The 19,860-nt window shown below is 41.7% G+C and overlaps 1 protein-coding gene across 1 annotated transcript in view; it reads right to left on the reverse strand.

The window, feature by feature from the left end:
* Positions 1 to 6,445: 6,445 nt before the first annotated feature.
* IP6K2 (inositol hexakisphosphate kinase 2) overlaps positions 6,446 to 19,860 on the reverse strand; it is a 30,953-nt gene continuing 17,538 nt past the window's right edge. The window contains exons 2-6 of the mRNA XM_034776175.1: positions 15,628 to 15,924; positions 13,211 to 13,433; positions 12,134 to 12,309; positions 9,797 to 9,972; positions 6,446 to 7,236 (exon numbers count right to left, since the gene is read on the reverse strand). Of these exons, the coding sequence (XP_034632066.1) occupies positions 6,739 to 7,236; positions 9,797 to 9,972; positions 12,134 to 12,309; positions 13,211 to 13,433; positions 15,628 to 15,829 (1,275 nt within the window). The 5' untranslated portion in view covers positions 15,830 to 15,924 and the 3' untranslated portion in view covers positions 6,446 to 6,738. The remainder of the gene's footprint in view (positions 7,237 to 9,796; positions 9,973 to 12,133; positions 12,310 to 13,210; positions 13,434 to 15,627; positions 15,925 to 19,860) is intronic.

Raw genomic sequence — 19,860 nt, forward strand, 5'->3', positions numbered from 1 at the left:
CCAAATCCAACTAGGGTGACCAGATGTCCCAATTTTATAGGGACAGTCCCGATTTTTGTGTCTTTTTCTTATATAGACTCCTATTACCTCCCATCCCCTGTCCCGATTTTTCACACTTGCTGTCTGGTCACCCTAAATCCAACTGAGCCTGTGGGAGGCTCCAAACCAAGAGCTGAGCCCCCGGGGGGCGCTGTTCCGAGGGCTGAGCCCGGCAGAAGGATGGGGAGAGGCTCTGATCTGAGGGCTGAGCCTGACAGGAGAATGGGGGGGGAGGCGCAGGGCTGAGCTGGTGGAAATCTCTGACTCGAGAGCTGAGCCCCCGAAGTTAGGGCGAGATTTTCAAACTTGTTGAGTACCTGCCGCTCTCACTGACACAACAAGCGCCGTTTGGAAAGCCTGGCTGTGATTGTGGGTACTGGTTCTTTTGAAAAGCTGGCCCCCAAGGACTCCAGCCAGTGTCATCAGAAAGCTCAACACTTTGCTCTAGGCCAGGGTAGGGGTAGAAACATTTGGCTTAGTCATTCAGGCAGTTTCCTTACTGTTCTCTCCACACTCACACATGGTTTGTAGAATACTCATAAATGAAGCCTCTGACTCAGAGAGGTAAGTGCAGGTCCTTGTAGGGGGTCTATTAGTGAGGGGCGTTCACTCTCCAGGGGGTGAATTTGGGGTGCCCCTTAGGACGAGTTGCAGTTTTGATTTTAGCGGTTTCTGCCTCAGCCTTGGTTTGCTCTGGGCAGGCACTGACCCTCCCTGTTTTTATTTAATAACCCAGTCAGGGTGGGGGCTTCAAAGGGGTCTAAGGGAAAGTCTGCACTGCAACGTAAGGCCAGCGTTAGTAGAATTCAAGTTGGCAGACCCTGGTTTGTGGACCTGGGGCTTGAGTGTCTACACTCATTTGTATCCCCATGTTAGGAATTGCTGAACGCTGTGTTAAGCGGGCTCAAGTCCAACCGCCTGTAACCCAGACTTCCTAGCGACCTCCCAAAATGAGGCTGCTCTAGCCCTTTGTGGTGCAGTTTGGGAAAACTCAACTGTCCATCAAACCTGATTGTCCAGAGGACAAAGAAGGTTGGCCTGTGGGATTATGGGATATTTTTGACAGACTCCCAGAGCACAAATCCAGTGGGACTGAGTCTACACTGCAAAGCAATAGGGCTTGGACACTGGGTCCTGGCTTGACTCGGGCTTGGACCCTCCCCTCCTGTGGGACCCTGGATGTGAGCCTTGGGTTAGTGCGACTCATGTGTAGACAGAATGGGAGCGGGGGTAGGCTTGAACCTGAGTTGGAACCCTGGGCTTACATTGCAGTACGGACATACCCTAAGGGACTTAGGAGCACACATCCCTAGGACCTCCACTGGGACTTGTGCTTCTAAGTCACCCACGTGCTTTGAAAATCCTACCCTGCGTCACCAAGTGTAAAACAAACCCAAGAAATTATCAGCTTAAACAGGAGTCAGAAGAGTGGCCGCCTGGTCTGAACTCAGGGCTGGAAGCCAAAAGTTACTGAGCTCCATCCACCAATTCCTACTGTAGTCTTGGTCAAGTCATGGGAGCTCTCTGCCACGGTCTCGCTATCTTTCCCCACCTCCAGGTGTGTGAGAGGACTTACTCGTATCAGTGACTATCCTTAAGTCTCTCATCAGCGCTATCACCTGTGTCCCTACTGCTCAGACAGATTTCTGGAGACATGAATCGGCTTTTCTGTGGCCACGTCACCTCCCTTGGCTGGATCCTGAACATGTAGGGCCAGGTATTTGCTGACTCTTCCCTTTTACGCAATCTGGGCAAGAAATAGCCAAGGGAAATACAGAATTGAAGTGTACAAAGTACCATAATTAGCAGCCAAACAGCTGCTTTATCTGGAGAGAGGGAGAGCGCTCTAACTGGGTAAATGTGTTTACTCATTGGTAGGATTTCTCAGTGCAACACAGGAATGGAAAATGCCTGGTACAAATGCATCCAACGCCAGCACATGATCTGCCAGGCAGTGCATGCCATCCAAGGAGGCCATGCAGCAAACCAGCCTAACTGCCAGGGTTGCAACTGGTGGCACGGAGCAGGTGCTGTCCCCAGAGCAGACGTCCCTCATGCTAGCTCAGGTGTTCGAGATCTATTCCAATAAAGAGAGAGAGATTTACACTATAAAAGTTACTGAGCAACAGGATTTCCTTCATCAGCAACTAATACCCATCATTCCTTTGTGCCCTACGGCTCAGAGAGATTGTACAGAACCTTCCAACTCCTCAGTGGGCTACACGTTTCTGAGTGTGAGGCGAGAGGCACCCCTAGCCAGCACAACAGCTGCTGGAGCAGAGTCAGAGACCCTCACAATTGTCACATCTCAAAGTCCTCATGCCACCTTCCCAGACGCACAGGTCATACCAGAAGCCTCATCAGGGCATGCAGTTCTCTCTGCTGTGGAACAGGCCATCTCCTGCTCTGCACATCTGGACCAGCTGCTGTCTTAACACACTCCCTTTTCAGCTACTCTACCTGTGCAGCTTTGCATGTCCCCCCACCCCCACCCCACAGCAGTACACCTGGCCCCACAGAGGAAGTCTGTGGATACTAAGGGGGCAACTCTTTGGCCTATGGGTCTGTGCATCCAGACCTGAAGTGTGGGACACCCAATTAGCCAGGACAGCAAGTATCTCCCCACATCTAGACCCCCTCCCCTCACCATGCACAGTTGGAGCCTCTCCCTAGGCCTGCCCTTTCTGGTGTCTTTGGCAGCCATGTTGATGGGAATTTTTCATTCAAATGACCTTTTAAAAAAAAAAAAAAATCTTTCCTGAGTCACATGCCTCCCTGCTAATGCTTGCAGTGACTCGAGCATTAGGGAAAGGATTAGAGCAATTTTAACCTGTCTTGTGATGTCCTTGGAAACTGCTCATGGAGTGTCTAGGGAGCAGTTATCAATGGGGGAGATGGCAGCCCACAGCAACGGAACAGGAAACACTGATGTCTATGGTGAGCGTGCCCCACCGATGTGTTTGTTGCATGTGCTCCCTGGCACTTGCTGCTGCTGGCACTTTGGCACAAGCTATGGGCTACGAAAATCCTGCTGTCTCATGCGCTGATCACCCCCCCCCCCCCCCGCTGCTGCCAAAAAACGAGATGTGCAGCACTGACAGGAATATCACTGGAGTGTCTGCACAAGAGGCCCTGTGACTTCAGCCTGTCTGCTGGGATTAAGGTGACGGACATTCCCTTATATAACCAAGGGGAGAGAAAAAAGGAACAAAAAAGCCGTGGCCTATTTGTCAGCTCAGGGTGCTGCATCCGCTGGAACCATCGATTACTCATGTTGGTGGCACTCCCCACCTTCATTCACATCTTCCCAGCCAAAACGTGCATATTGCATGGGGGTCCTGTGCTGACAGCCTGGAGGATGTAGTGCTCTGTATTCACAGAACAGGTACAACAGGGTAGCTCCACACTGCTCCAGCCCTCATGCAGAGGGGCTCTGAGTGGAAGTGGGTACCCACTTTCCATGACCTGTACCAGCCTTAGCCTCTCTTCTGGGACTCCCAACAATGGGGTCAGTTAGTGACAATTTCTGGACTGTGGCATTATTTGAAACCACATTCTGTGCTCCCACCTATAGATAGCGCTTAACAATAGGAAGCTCTGAGGAGGCAGTTATGTAACTGGAACTCTTCAAACATAAGAGGCTGCTAGATGAATTTCTGAACAAGATGGTAGGGGTGAAAATACAGGCGTTCTTGTGTTAGGCTAGATAATACTGACATTCAGATCTCTTCCACCTTTTGTCTAGGTTACATCTTTTAACCCTTGAGCAACATGATTTAGGATTAAAAGTGAGTGTAATTCAGTCTTCCCCTTCCAGCCTCCCAAGGGGAGATCCACCAGCTCAATATATGGTCTATATATTTTTAAATAAAACCTGTAGAATACATTTTCCCCTCTGGACATTCTGGTTTTGCCTTTTAAAATGACACAGGCGTTAGTTATTCCATTCTCCTTCCCCACACCCACCCACAATTCCTTCATGTCCAAGAAGTTCCTTTGATCTGCATTTCCCCATCCAATTATGTTTTGTCTGCATTGCAATCCTGGTATGTTATCTATATAACCATAAGACAGGTGACACTGATAAAAGTGATGGATTAATAGCACTGACTATTACCTTATTGGCAGGTGCTACGTGAGATCCTTTCCACTTCCCCACCACTAAAGTACTCCAGTTCTGACCAGCACCTTTTCTGTTATATTAGGTCCAAAGCCTCCCTTCATCAGAGACTATTGACCATGTGGTGGTCGAATGAGACCATTCCAATCCAAGTAAAGCTGAACCCAAATTGCCAACTAGTGCACCACCATTTTTGTCTCCAGCCAGTACCTGGGATCCTCAATTGGCTTGAAGTGAAGCACAGAAGAGAATGGCTCATTCTGGAGTCACTAAATGCTTGATTTATATTAGACCAAACTCCTTTGAGACGGAACCTATTACATTTGTTCACAGTAAGGTCCATGTGTAATAAAGCAGACAGAAAAGTCACTCATTACCAATTCCTTTTCACCTTGCACACTTTAGAAAGAGCATAGACAAGGTCAACTTGGGCTGTGGAATATGACATCTGCAGAAAGTTCATGATTATGCACAAGGACAGGTGACTGCACCTCATGCAGAGAGCTTTTTCAGTGGTTTGTTAACAGACATGAGAACATTATTGAAAATGAAGCTGAAAAGCTAGAAACACTTTGCAGTGAGTGACCCATCCACTCCCACTTTGGTATTTCAACTCATTGCATCATTTTCTCACATCACTCACAGAGGTGGAGGAGGATTTCATTGGTTAATTCTTATAAAGCATTTTGAAACTGAAAAATGCAAAGGTTATTTAGGGTTCATTTCTCTAGTATTCATGCTGATGTTGTGGGTAGTTACACACAGAAACAGCTAGTCCTATACCAGCCCAGCAGTGCTCCATCACATCCAGCATCTTTTCTGGCTGTGGCCAGTACCAGGTGCTTCTGAGGGAAATGCAAGAAACTCATTAGTGAACAATGATGGACTAACGTGCCCATAGGGGAAATTGCTCCTGAATCATAGGCAGTTAGTAGTTAGGGGTTTGCCCTAAAACCCATCACATTTTTAACCTATCAAATCTAAGTGTGAATTCTCATTGTATGTATAAAATGCTAATTTTTTTGAACCACGTTAAACCTTTTGGCTTTTATAATATTGTGTAGCAGTGAGTTCCACAAGTTAATTGCATGTTGGAATTTAACATGAACTGATGTGTAACTACTGCCAAAAACTGATGGCCACTATAAGAAACCAAAACTATGAGAAGAGCTGACAGGAAAGACTTAGTAAACCTCTCTAATAAATTTAAGAATAGCATTCTCAGAATATTAAGCAGCCTCAGGCCTTAAACAGGTATGGTCAGAAGAAAATCAGCAACTGGTGGGCTTTGAATAGGGGACCATAACATCACCCAGGGATTCAATGTGTTGCCTGGAAATCAATGTCTGCCAGTAAGAGACCAAAGACCAGCAGAGCCAATCTTCTATCTTGACTACTGCAACATCCTCCTCTCTGGCCTCTCCCAATACATACATCCCACGCCCCTCGGATGCATTAAGATCATCTTCCTGGCCTATTCTGCCAACATCACTCCCTTTGTTTAATCTCTTCACTGGGTCATTCATGACTTGTCTACTCTGTCTCTTGTCACATCACCTCATCTACTCTGCCAGCAATGCCAGCTTCACCTGCACGGATGTCAAATGCTTCCAAACAACCACCTTAGCCTTTTCTTCCATGCTGCCCCCTGTACATGGGACTCTGTCCATGAATTAATCCATAAGGCCATTACCCTCTCTCTTTCCTCAAATCCCTCCTTAAGACCCACCTTTACTGTGATTTATGATAGATCAGCCAATCAGCGATTGATTGTACATAAACTGGGAAAAGCTGCTATGTATTTTTAAAAACTGAAGATGATTTGGCATCATCAGGTCGTGCAATAGCTAATCTGAAACTGGGTGATCTTTGTTACCCTTGTCTTCCCTCACTGGGTCACACTTGCTTATTGCATCTTGTTGCAAATTAGATTTTAAGCCCTTTAGGGGATGGGTTTTCATATTGTGCAGCAATCCACATATAGCTGTGACTGAACTCAAACTAAGCTGAAGGTTAATCCTTAGCGGAGTTATTAATATTTTGGTTCAATTTATCTTTATGGTAATATTGTACAAACTATCCAAATGGGGTATTTACCCCCATGAGATTTATAGTAATGAGATCCTGAATTACTATAAAAACAATTTATTGGATATTTTTAAGACGATAAGTTATTATTTGCCCCTCAATATCCAGTGATCAAACCCAGTTTCTGTACTATATGACTGGGAAGATCTGGGAACTCTGATTCTCTTTCCTAATCACCAGCAAGGACACCATCATCAATTACAATGAACAAAAAGAATTTTATTGGAATATATACACACCGGGATAACAGAGGTATCTGAATAATCAAATATGGAATGTTTAAGAAAGAGTTAAAATAAATAAGGATACCAAGATTTGCCAGTGCTAGGTCCAGCACCATTGTAAGTAAATGCCCTCCTCTGAACAAGTCTGACTCTGATGGGACCAACCCAACAGAGTCTGTAAATATTCCTACCACTAGAAAGTGGCCAATAATTTTGGAATACAAAGAGTCACTATAGTGCTTTCTACTGATGTGCATTCAAACTTGTTTATTCGCTGTTTTCGTCTCTTATTTCTTTAATAATACCTATTAAGTTCTGAAGTCCAAAAACATAACCTGTGTCTTGGCCCTCATGCACCACACTATCTTCCCCATAGTACTTGCAGGTTGTGTGGGCAAAGTCTATCATACGGACATCAACAGTACTAGCAGTGGGCTTGTATGCATATGCTCCAGCTGATTCATCCGAAGACTCCTCTGAGAGATCCTCCAAGTCCTCTGGGTCTGAGTCCACAGTCACTTCCTGCAACTCCTTGCCATCATAAATGATAAGCAAGGAGCTGGAATAGAAACGGTAAGACTCCTGTTTTTCTAAGACAGATTCGAGTTCAGTCAATTTCTTTATAACTGGTTCAAAGAGTTCCCTGCGCAGGTATTTGCCATTATGAAAGAACTGGTAAAGTGCTTCTTTAAATCCTTGGACTGAAAGCTTTCGCCCATGGTATTTATTCATGAACATTAACTGGCCAGTGCCCGTCTGGTAGACCTGTATAGGAGAGAAGAACAAAAGGAATGGTTGGATTGCCAGCAATGGTAACTCTGAATCATACTCCAGAAAAATTAACAATGTCCCAGTAGAGAGAAAAGGTTTGTCTCTTAAAATAGCTCTTATGCAGTTGGAGGGGAAAGCATCCTAGCAATCACAGCCCACCAATATCTGAGGTATTGCTAGTCACAAAGGAAACTGAAAATTCCTCAGGCTTAGACTTGAGCTTTTCCATTTTGAAAAACGGGATGAAGAATTTAAGTAAGATTAGGAAGGCTGAGGCCAAGATTTCTGAAGTCAAGTTACAACATGTAGGGCAGCCACTCCATATCACTCACTCCATTAGCAACTACTGCATGCCTCTGCTGGCAGCCTTACCAAACCTATTCCCAGAACTGCTGGAAGTCTGAATGACAGCAATTGCCCATATGAAACATTGAAGCAAGCCCCCATACAGAAGAAGAAATTCTCCAGTTCTGAATTGTTTGGTCAAGTGCCCAACCATGTTCTTCAGAATACATTGGGACAACTAAATGTGCAGGAAGAGCAGCCAGTTGTGTTTGCATTGAGCTGTCTAAATGGAGTAGAAAGAAACCACACCAGTTTGCAAATGAGATCGTGGCAACTGTTAATTCAAAGCACCTTCCTCTCTATCCAGGTTTTAACTTTAAGCATCTAAATCCTTGCAAAATTGGAGCCAAAGTGATTTATTAGTCTAGTATGGTTCAGCAATGTGGGTTCTGCCCACATGCTCAGGGTGTGATTGATTGCCATATTTGGGGTAGGGAAGGAATTTTGCCAGAGACCAAGAGATTTTTGCCTTCCTCTGCAGCATAGGGCACAGGTCACTTGTAAGTTGCAACTAGTGTAAATGGTGAATTCTCTATAACTTGAAGTCTTTAAACCATGATTTGAGGACTTCAGTAACTCAGCCAGCAGTTAGGGTTCTCTTACAGGAGTGGATGGGTGAGATTCTGTAGCCTGCAATGTGCAGGAGGTCAGACTAGATGATCATGATGGCCCCTTCTGGCCTTAAAGTCTATGAATCTTTAAGAAAAGGGTAATTTTAGCAATCCGTAATCATTGCTTTTTCCTACAAACTGAGTACGTCATTTACCTCAAACCCACAGATCAGGTGGAGTCTATATTTAAATGGAACCACCACCCTCTACAGCTCTGTATGTTTCTCCAGCAGAGGCCTCTGTCTGAAGGGCACACACACTAAATGGGCTGGAACAGGAAACCAGAACCATTCTCTCAGTTGAGCACCAATACGGTGGTGAACAAATGCGGTACCCCTCCCCAGCCATCTTGGCTGACCGGTTCTCTGTTCTCAATACATGAGTTTAGGGCGGCAGTGAGCTGAGTGCCAGCCACAGGAATACTCACTTTCCCGAACAGAGCAGGGAGTGCTGAGTGAACACATCAGGCATCGGGGGAGTCTACTGGATGGAAAAGGAAGTACCCCACAGAACGTTTGTGAATGGAAGTGGGTAGAGAAGTCATTTTCTCCACCTACTAAGGCCACTGGGAAGAAAAAACATGCCCTCTCCCTACCAACATCTACGGATGAAAGAGAAGAGGCTTAACTTTCCCACACAGAAGCTGGAAGGAGAAGAACAGACAGTCTTGACTCCAATTCATAGCAGCAGAGGGGCAGAGTGGTGGCTCTTCAACACCACTGGAGCTGCAGTGAAGCAGTTAAGGCATTTCATAGGACTCAATCAAGTCACTCAGTCGCCAGAGATATGCAAGCTGCAGGAATTACTTTAAATGAAAGCTTAAGCTGTTCCCTCATTGTATCTGCACTGTAATCTTATCACGCATATTTAATGATCAACTTCTTGTTTGCACATTACACAAAGTTTACTTTCGGCAGTGAAAAGAATCCAGATGTTCCAAGTCCCCAGGATAGTACTAACTGTAAGAGTTGTTGCTGCTGTTCTGATAGCCAAATGGTAAGATCCATGCACAGTGAGAGAAGACAGACAGGTTTGTTTTCTGATCTACGGCTCACAGGACACACTCACTGTGATGCAGAGGGAGAGCTGCAGGTTGCTATGCAGTCACTCCTCTGATTGATTAGTGATATCGGTTTACTCTGAAGAAAGCCATCAAATTTCCTTCAGTTAGAAAGGTGAATGAAAGGTAGGACCTCTCATAAGAACATAACATACTCTCAAAGGTAGGGGTATGAAGGGGGATGATTGGATAATAAGGAGATGTCTAAAACTACAAATACAAAGAATATAATGGATTAAGAAAGCAACAAAATTCATTTTCCTATTGTCACCTTAATAAGATAATGCGGTTTGTTTGTGATTGGCTGGAAATTTACTGAGCTCACTTTCCTGCTATTACCAGTCAATCATACTTGTAACTCTGGGAGACAGATATTTTCCTCAATTCTGAGCAGCTGAAGGCTTGTTTCAGAAGAAAGTTATAGTCTTTGCTAATAGTACCCAACTACAAAGGTACAAGTAGAAAGTGTTTAAAAAATGTCTCTTCAAATATAGCCTGTTTTATTCCCAACCCTACCCGCAATCCATTTCAGACTCACCTGCATGCCACACACTCGGACCCCAATAACCGCTGAAGTACTTTGCTGACACTTCCGGATCTGGTTAGCTTTCTTCTCTTCTGATGCATCATCTCCATGCTGCCGGGTTCCCATTTTAAGGTCCAACACACATGGCACTTCGTATCGAGAGGTTAGATTTTCCAGCAAGATAAATTCTGACTGGTTAAGGAAAAAGCCTTACAATAAGAAACACAGGTTTTAAAATGCATTCTGACAGCCCCATTCCAAGTGAAGGTAGTGGTGAAGTTAAAGTTAAACTGAGAAAAAGGCTAAAAAACAGGGACATCCAAACTTTGCCCAATCATGACTCCACTAGCAACTTAGTAAGAACCAAACAGATACACCTACTTTGCATTAAACAAAGTAGATGGCACATGACCTAATCTTTCATTTGGATGTGAAGTCCAAAGAGGCTATAGGTTCCAGCTTGCACTGCTCTCTCACTCTACAAGCACCTCCAAATTGGAGATGAAAATCACTAGGGGCTCCATTATTTACTAGGCTGGCCACCATCTGGCAATCCACAATCTAATTTTAAGTTCTCCACGGAGTGAGTAAACCTAGCAGACACTATTTCCATAAAGGGAGGAAAAACGTTTCAGTGATGAAGGCACTGGACTGGGATTCACGAGATCTGGATTCAATTTCCTGTTCTGCCACAGACACTTCCCGCATGACCTTGGGAACGTCACTAAAATTCTCTTTGTGCCTTGGTTCCTCATCTCTAAAAGGAGGGGATAACACTTCCTTCTGTCACAAAAGTGTTATGAGGATAAGTTCATAAATATTTGGGAAGACCTGAGATACTATGGTAATGGGGGCCCATTAAATTATCTAGCTAGGAACTTATCACTAGGTTTGTGAGGCTAGCCCCTGGGAGAATTCTATTTGCATTAATCATTCTCCATGGTTCTAACGGGTTAATTATGTTTATGCATACACATTTTTAGTGATCCAATCACCAAAACTCCTCACATACAAGATTTCCTTCCCTAAGCATGTAGGTCTTAAGATCTTTACAGCATCTGTGCCAGTTGCAAGCAGAATGCATTCAAGGCTCTTTGTGCCTTATTATGGAAGAGAACCAACATCACTCTAAAGCTGTGGTGGGCAACCTGCGACCCATCAGGGTAATCCACTGGCGGGCCATGAGACAGTTTGTTTACATTGACCGTCCGCAAGCATGGCCGCCCGCAGCTCCCAGTGACCAAGGTTCGCCGTTCCTGGCCAATGGGAGCTGTGGGAAGTGGTGCGGGCTGTAGGGACATGCTGGCCATCGCTTCCCGCAGCTCCCATTGGCTAGGAACAGCAAACCACAGTCACTAGGAGCTGCGGGCGGCCGTGCTTGCAGATGGTCAATATAAACAAACTGTCTCGCGGCCTGACAGCGGGTTATCCTGACGGGCTGCATGAACCCCGTGGGCCACAGGTTGCCCACCACTTCTCTAAAGGTTCACAGGCATATAGACTCCTTTTGTCTTTACTGGAGTTAAGAGGGCGTGCTCTGACGGCTGCACTGGCACTAATGGAACAAGGAAATCTCATTTTCCATCACATGAACAATCCTACACTCTCAGAGCCGGTAAGCATAATCTGCTTCTGCTTTTAGGAGCTTGCATTTACTAAGGATTTTCATCTTTTCTCAGTTATAAACCCAGATTGAATTTTAGGTTCAGTTTGCTTTCACCAAAAAATTAGCTGAAATTAGCAAGCTGCTGGCAGCAGAGGACTAGCCTGTACAAAAAAAGTTTCCAAAAGTACTGCTATTTTCTCACTCAAGGAATCAAAATGTTCCACCTTTGACTAATTAAAAGCCAACAATCCCCACGTATTTAAAAATAAATAGTATCTGAGAAGATACATTTTTGGAATTGTGAGGGTGGAGGAGTGAAGGTTAAATCCTTTGACATCATCCTAATATATGCAACAAATATAACTGCTCATGCCAAGGAAAGCAGCAGCAGAACTCCACTCCTCTAAACTCATGTATCAGTAAACTTGTCGAGTCAGTGATCACTTCACCTAGGATGCTGGAAACTTTTCCACTAACAGAGATTCATACTAAAGTAGATTCCTTGAGTTGCCCTGCACAGATGTGTTTAAGTGTTGGGAAAGCCCAAATTTTGGCAAAGAGTAACGATCCCTTCACAGTCACCTTCTATCTAACAAACCATGGTTTCAGATAATCTTATTCTGTGTTATAGCTACACAGTCTGGGTTGGGCTTTCGGGGGGTGGGGGGAGGGGCATTTGCTAAGAAAAAAAGCAGAATCCCTCCTTGTTCTGTGTTGAGAGAGAGACTTCTGGGAAAGGATACTATATTGGTTCCGATGTTTTGCATTTTCCTTCATCCGCCGTAACTGCTGCTGGTGACATTTCATACTCCAAGGGTTATGATGCTTAAACTGTGAACTGACATTCCCCTTTTTCTCTACACTGTAATACAAGACTTCAGATTTCTTCAGCCACTCAAATTCTTCCTCTAATTTGTGACTAGAAAACAAAAAAATAAAGAAGTCAGAAGCCAAATGGAGAAAGTAAGTACCCTACTTTTAAAAGGAAAAGATATAATTTGTTCAAGCTTTACATATTATACACTGCTGACCCTCAACCACTCAATGCTTTCAATTAGCCTATTCATATGTACCTCAAAATACTTCTACCAACAGCTGGCAAAATCCATTATTTCATTATACATGGGTCTGATCACGTTTCCCATTGTTGATATTTCAGTCTTTGTAAATCTGCTTCCACAATATGACCATATGCTAATTTATATTTGCAGATTTCAACAGACCCTATGAAACAAACAGTAATGAGAGCTACAGAATCCCTCACCCGCTTGCTAGAAGTTTTCCAGATTTCCATTTTGTTACAGCTCTCTGGTAACTGCCGCTACAATATATTGCAGATCAGGGGGTTTGAATTGGGAACAGGTTTGCAGGAATCCTGCTTTACCTCTAACTGCATTTTTCCTTATTCACCCATGCAAAAAAGATTCCAGTAGACTCATTCAGCATAGCTGAAATTTTCCCTTGCAGAGTTATGCTTCTGCAGACACTACAGTTAAAAACTAACCAGAATCCTAGAACCTTCCTCAACTGACCACTGCAAAGATTTAATTGTGATGGGGCTCAAATGAAATTTGCCTGAATGGAAACCACTTCTGCTACCGAAAGTGTTTCACAGTGGAGAGAAGAGAAACAGAAATGAGTGGGAGGAAGAGACATATGGCAGAACAAACAAAAAGACTGGATAAAACCTCCATTCTAGCATTGAAAAGTAGCCCCAATGTGTTTAATTTTACTCATATCTGCATCAGACCAGATAAGAATAAAATTAAACACATGGAGGTTATGTTTCAAAGCTTTACACTCACTTCCTTTTGACCTACCTTTTCATTTTTTCCTCTTTCCTGTGCTGCCGGACCCATTCCTTAGTTATCTTGTCATTTTCTAATAATACAGTCTTTTTGTTAGACCACCGTAACAACTTATTTTTGGGTTCGCAGTCAGAATTATCTATGCTTTCCAAGTTATCATGGTCCCCATTTAATGGATAGGCTATTAGACACAGATTTCCATCTTCATCCTCTTCAAAGCTCACCGACACCACACCTGAGGAAAGAAAGGAGATGACCAGTTAGTAATCAATTAAATGACATGCAAACACTTTATGCAACATGATTTTACATGAAAAATATAGCAACTTTTGGTTTTTCTCTTACCCAGGTCCTTAGTTTTTATCTTGCCACAGGCCAAAACTCATCTGTCAACCTAACAAATATCAAAACACCTAGACAAAATGACACCTCACAGAGAAGACAATTTATCATGTAGACAAAACAATAGTGACAGAAGAGATTTTTCTCTCTGATGCACAGAGTCAAATAGAAATCAAATAATAACAGGAGACGATTTCAATTATTGAAAAATTTTATTAATTTAAAAAAAGTCTGACTGGTCTGACCCTAGGAGAGATGTAAAACATTTTATATTTACATCTTGCAGTGAAAAATAACCTGCATAGAAACACCAAAAGCTTTAAGTTTTGCATGACAGCAAAGCAAAAAGCATTTATCCAGATTTTTTTGCGGGTTAATAGATTCCAAGGGCAAGGAAAGGCTTCAAGCAGAGCAAAACAATAAAAACGTCACACATTACAACAGATACTAGTTCAAAGGCTTCCACTTAGAATCACCACGTTTAATTTTACACTTTTTCCCCCCTTTTTGGGGTATATATTTTATTGATGTTGGTTGTGCAGCGGTCTTGTGAAATAAAGAACAAAAAGCAATACAAAGCAAATCTGATCGTAGTACATAGAAACATGGTGAACCTTGAAAGCATTTTTTCCTCCTCATCTCAAGAGTCTCTAGAATACTGCATTGTATATTAAGAGTCTTAGAGGAAAGTTCTGACAGGGTTGCCCCCAGTGCCATATTAGAAAGTTTCAATGATTATCGAAGAAGCCGTAACAATTGGCTGAATGTTTTTTTATTTTTTTTTTTCAGTCCTTTCTCTTTATCCTCAAATCAATCAATCTGCACAGTTCTTGCAGCACATCACTCGGCCGGAGGGGAGAGTTCGCGGCGAGAGATTGGCACTTCTGAGCTGGGCAGGCGGTTCTGGGACCTACAGTAGCTGGGGTAGGGAGTGCAGAAGCTCTGACTGACAGTCCTGCTGCCACATAGGAAAGGACTACAGGAAAAAATGGGGGAGCCAGCTAGCAAATGGCCTTTGGCTTTATCCTGGAAAAAACAACAGAGATGGACCAAATGAGGCCCCCTTACCCCTAAATCCCTCCCACACTCCCCAAAAAAGAAAAACCACATATACTAGTACAATTGTTCTACAACATTTTGTAAAGTATCATTTATAGACCACATTTTCTTCAACAATTCCAAAAGAGCTTTTAATAAGATGTGTTCAAACCTCTCAGCAAGTATGTGAACATTCAGGCAATATAACTTTGAAACATCTCTGAAGTCCTCCTCCAATTTTACAATCAATATCAAAAGAAACTTGGCCACCCTTACTCAGTGTTCAAGTCTAAAATGCTTTAAAAAGCAATTCAAAAATGAATAAATGCTTCAAACTTATTTTATCAATTAATCACCAGACAGCAGTTAATGGAATACCCCAAAGAGAGAAGCATTTCATTTAACTAGTGCAATGCTTAAAAGAACTGGAATTTCCACTCCTACATACCATCTGACTCAGCCTCATCACGGCTACTTGATCCTTGCCTACCTAAATGACACGAATTTTCATTTCCTTAAGGGCAAAAACAAACTGCAAATGTTTAACAAGATACTTTTCAACTTTCTTTGCTATACTGACGTTATATATGGTGATTAATATGAGAGTTAGAGGACAACCCAAAACACAAAACAATACAGCTAAACTTCCACAAAACATGTATTCAGGCAATCTTACCCAGCCCCTGAAGACACACATTAAACAAGAGGCAACAAAATAAAAAAAAAAAAATTAAAATCAGAAATAAAAATGAACGTATTACTGAGAACATTTACAAGCTGTTAGCTACTTACCTGTCTGTGCCTAAGGGAGATATATGGGCTGTCACCAGCAGAGTTGCTCTACTCTAATGCTGTTAGTCAGCCCAAAGACCCACTGGCAAGCATCTCCACCCTGCATCTCCACAGCCTGGCTCAGACAACATCAAAATACATGAAAAGAAAACCCCTAAAATCTCTTCGGCGCAGAAGAGATTTTAGAGGAAACAGAGCACACTGGGATTTAGAAAAGAGAAAAAAGCCCAACCCCTTTCTAAGGTTTCGTAACATACCTTCATACTGTGGAGTGAATTTACGCATTTCTGTTGGGAGAGTCTCATAGAATTGGTGTTCCCTCTGGATGAGGGGTTTACAGATGGTCTTGTCATTAAACCGGAGGACACAGGAGTGACCCCCAACCTGGTGGACAAAAGGCTCGAGCAGGACTCCCTTGGCATAGTGCTCCACTTCCATAGCTCCAAATGCTGGGCTCATCCTTGTAGCACATTAGATAAAACAATGTGGCAATGGTGAAGGCAGTTCAGAAGTAGATCTGTCTCCCAAAAGGCGTTTATTCCAGCTCAAAAAGTCTGTTAAAACAAGTAGAATAGAAACCTTTGTGTTAGTAACTTTATATGTTGAGGTCTGAGCAACCGAAGCCAACAGTTACTTTCATAAGGCACAGCAAAGGAAACTGAATGTAAACAATCCTCTATGCAAGGTGAAACTGAATAGAACCCACAGCTTTAAGTGCAGAGGCAAATAAGAGCGAGATCGTACAGGCAGAGAAAAACAAAGCCACTTACCCCTCCCACCAAAGCCTCAGCCAATGGGAATTATATTTAGCTGCTACGCAGACCAACAATGAAGGAGGGGAAGGAGATGAGGCAATACAAAAGAAGGGAAGGGTAACAAACATGCTGCTTCTCTCAGCTGCTCTCCTTACTAGCCCTCAGCATTTTCTTATCAACAGAAAGGCCCATGGGACAATCTGAAGATTAAACTTCATGTTTTAGCACTTTATTCTACATACTCACATTAGATACTAAGAGATTAGATCCAAGTTAGGCTTTACGTATAAGCTATTATGTACACTTACAGAACTACACAAATCAATCATTGTCAATCCATGCATAAGTTTCCATTTAATGTATGAGATATTTTACTAACTTTCAACACAAACACAAGCTATAAAGAATGAAAGACTAGTTAAAAACTCCCACTAAATTGACAAATCATCTTTTCCAGGAGCTGTAAAAAAGAACTTCTAAAAATCCAACCTGAGCAACTTTCTACAATATATTATTTCAAAGTAATTTAGAACAGAAACATGCTATGCACTGTTCATGTTATCTGTAAAAAATTTTGATCACAGTAATTAAACTTTTAATCCGTTTAACTTTTTGCATCACTCAGTAATTTTCAAATGTACTATATACTGCATAGCTAAAGGCAGAGAATCTTTAGTAGAAAGCCGCCAGATAACAAATAGCACCCAGAGGACTGCAGATCAACCACTCAGTTTCAGTTACCTGTTATTTTACTGTTTCATTTTACAAACAGTACAGAATGAAAAAAAAAAAAAAAAAATCTCACAGACTAGCAAATTTAGGTTGAGTAATAGTAATTTGAGACTCCGCTTTAATGATTAACTTTAGTATCTAAAAAATGAACTGACAGCTTTATTCCATCTTAAAGAATGTTACATGAACAATTTCAAAGAAACTAAAAGTATTCAAGGTCACTGGGCTATTTTTGTTTGTCCTTCTCAGATATTTAGCAGCTTTAGCTTACCTTTAAAACTAAACAACTAGAAGCTTATGGCAGTGACGATAGGTTTGACAGGCAACAAGGTTAATACAACTAAAAATATCTACAGTGCTTTTGCATACATAAGAACATTAAGCTGTTTATCTGCCTAATTTAATTTAGCAGAAACAACAGGTCAACCAATTAAATCCTGACTGCTGGAAAATATACCTTCAACTCAGACGCCTGTCAGTGGCATTATTCCCAGGCACACTCAAATTAACAACGTATAAAAATTACAAATTTCCCAAGTATGGAGAACACACTACGCAATAAAACTAACTACTAGATTTTTATACCAAGATTGAATTAGCGAAACAAAAGCAAATTTATCTATTTAATCAATTCTCTAGCAAAGGTATTTAACACCTAACTTACAACAATGCGCACTCAACAAATTGTACAATATTGTATTTGATATTCTAGTTACATTTTATATTGGGGGAGGCATGTCCCCTTGCCAATCTAAATGGATTTCCCAATATTTTTCAGAATACGATCACGATCTACTTGGCAAGAGAAAAACGTTATATCTACATTAACAGAAATGCTAAGAATTCATTTACTTTTTAGCTAGACCTATACAAATACAAACTGAAGACTTACAATATTTATTTGGAACTAGCTTGTTTAAAATACAAGCATGGTATAATAGGATTTTTTTAGTCTGGAACTTGCTGGTACTGAAATTTGTCATCATCCTACCTCCTGAATACTAACTGGCCCAGCCAATGTAAGCAACACTGTCTTATCCAGAAGATGGCACTCTTAGTATTTTTCAGTTGCAGAAAATTATGGAATATATCCTCTGAACTTATTCTACTCACCTTAGGAAAATATACTATTATGCTGCCTTCTACCCAGATTGCAACAGTCAAGCACCACTATACTTGTCAGTTTCTGAGATACAAGTCAACATACAAGTCTATTTAAAAACAGATATTCCAATGTGCTAAGAGAGAGATACATTTCAATGGACAACTATTTTTGTTTTGAGGGTTGCTTGCACACATCAAACTGTTTCATATACAGTTTTTCAATCAAATTTAAAAATCCCCAAAGACTTAATCAGGCTTCCTGGGGCAAACCACTTCAGCCCTCCTGAATTTTGTTCAATCCTAGATAACAAAGCCTTGTCTACAAACAAACAAAAAAAACTGTTCTGCTTTAATTATAAGGTACATTTAAAAGCAGTATGTCACCACCTCATGCAGATGTCATTATACCAGTAACAGCTTATTTCAGTATGTAAAGGGGAATAAGCTACACCAGTATAAGCACTTTTATACCAGCATAACTGAGTCCACACTAGAGGTTGTACTATTTTGTTGTTAAAATAGTTATTTAAAAAAAAAAAAAAAAATCACACTCCTTAACTTAGGTATACAGATACAAGATCGGTGTGGAGACCAGGCCTAAACTTGTGTCAGAACAGCAGAATTTATATTGAAAAGTATGCTTATTAGCACTACAGAAAGGAAATAAATATCTGCCAAAAGGAGAATATTCACCTTAGAAAAAACACACCATGCCCCTCCCTCATATCCCCAGTGAGCTCATTAGTTCTTCAGTGTAACTTCAGAACTTGTTTTCTTTCATATAGACCCAAATGGTCCATAAGGTATTTGCACCCTGTGTATTTAGAAAACAAAAGTCACTTGGGTATGACATTACCCGGTATGTAGCTCAACAGGAAAAAAATCCTACTACTTTTATCATTAAATCTGTATTTGATAAAGGCACCATATATATTATGCCATATCTAATGCAAGCGTTAAATCAGAATTAAGCTATATGTTCTCAAAATTTCACATAAAACACAGCAATTATCAAATTCATTATTTCATATTTAGGCAAAGTTTTCAGTGTGTGGATTTGGGGTCATCAGTACGTAGATCCTGCAAAAAGGTCCTATTTTGAGTAAGCGCGAGAGGTAAATACAAATCCTTCAGAGTAATGTGAAAAAAACAACACGGAAGGGGACTTTCACTGTGGTTGTGTTATGCAAACTCTCCTTATATTTTCATATTACCACATTTAATTAAATAGTGTGTATATTCTGCATCGGTGTTCTCAAAGTATTGATGTAGGAATGTGCTTTAGGAACGTGCCAGATAGTGTAAAATGAAATCTTACACACACAATCAAACAAAGCTAATGCTGTTAAAATCTTGAGGCTGGGATACACAGGGAAATTTACTGCTATAATTATAATTAATTCTCCATGTGAACACTCTTATCTGGAATAAGAGTAACTTTTTCTGGTTTAGCATATTTCACTTCGGAAGCAGTATAAACTAAGCTAGAAAAAGCCACCCATTCCCCGACAATAAGAGTCGCCACACAGGGAGTTATTCCAGAATAGGTATAGCAGTATAATCATGCTGGGACACTTTACTATGCAGACAAGCACTTAGATAACAAAACTCAGTTTGGAACTAGGCTTTATTCTCAAGACAGACTTTGAGGTAAGAAATCCTGGTTCTACTTCCTCACAACCCAAGCTCAGATTTAGACTGATTGCCTAACACTATAATGGATTCACCCAGTGAGTGTGTTAGATAATTCTGGGATTCTGTCCCCCAGATGTGCTGTACTAATTAATTCTCGGTACTCTTTAGGTAAGAAGGAGAACAGAAAGAACAGTTTGATTAAATGACTTTCACAAGGTCAGTGACAACTGAGTTAGGGTGACTAGATGTCCCAATTTTATAGGG

The sequence above is a fragment of the Trachemys scripta genome, chromosome 7 (genome assembly GCF_013100865.1).
Source record: "Trachemys scripta elegans isolate TJP31775 chromosome 7, CAS_Tse_1.0, whole genome shotgun sequence".
NCBI lineage: Eukaryota > Metazoa > Chordata > Testudines > Emydidae > Trachemys > Trachemys scripta.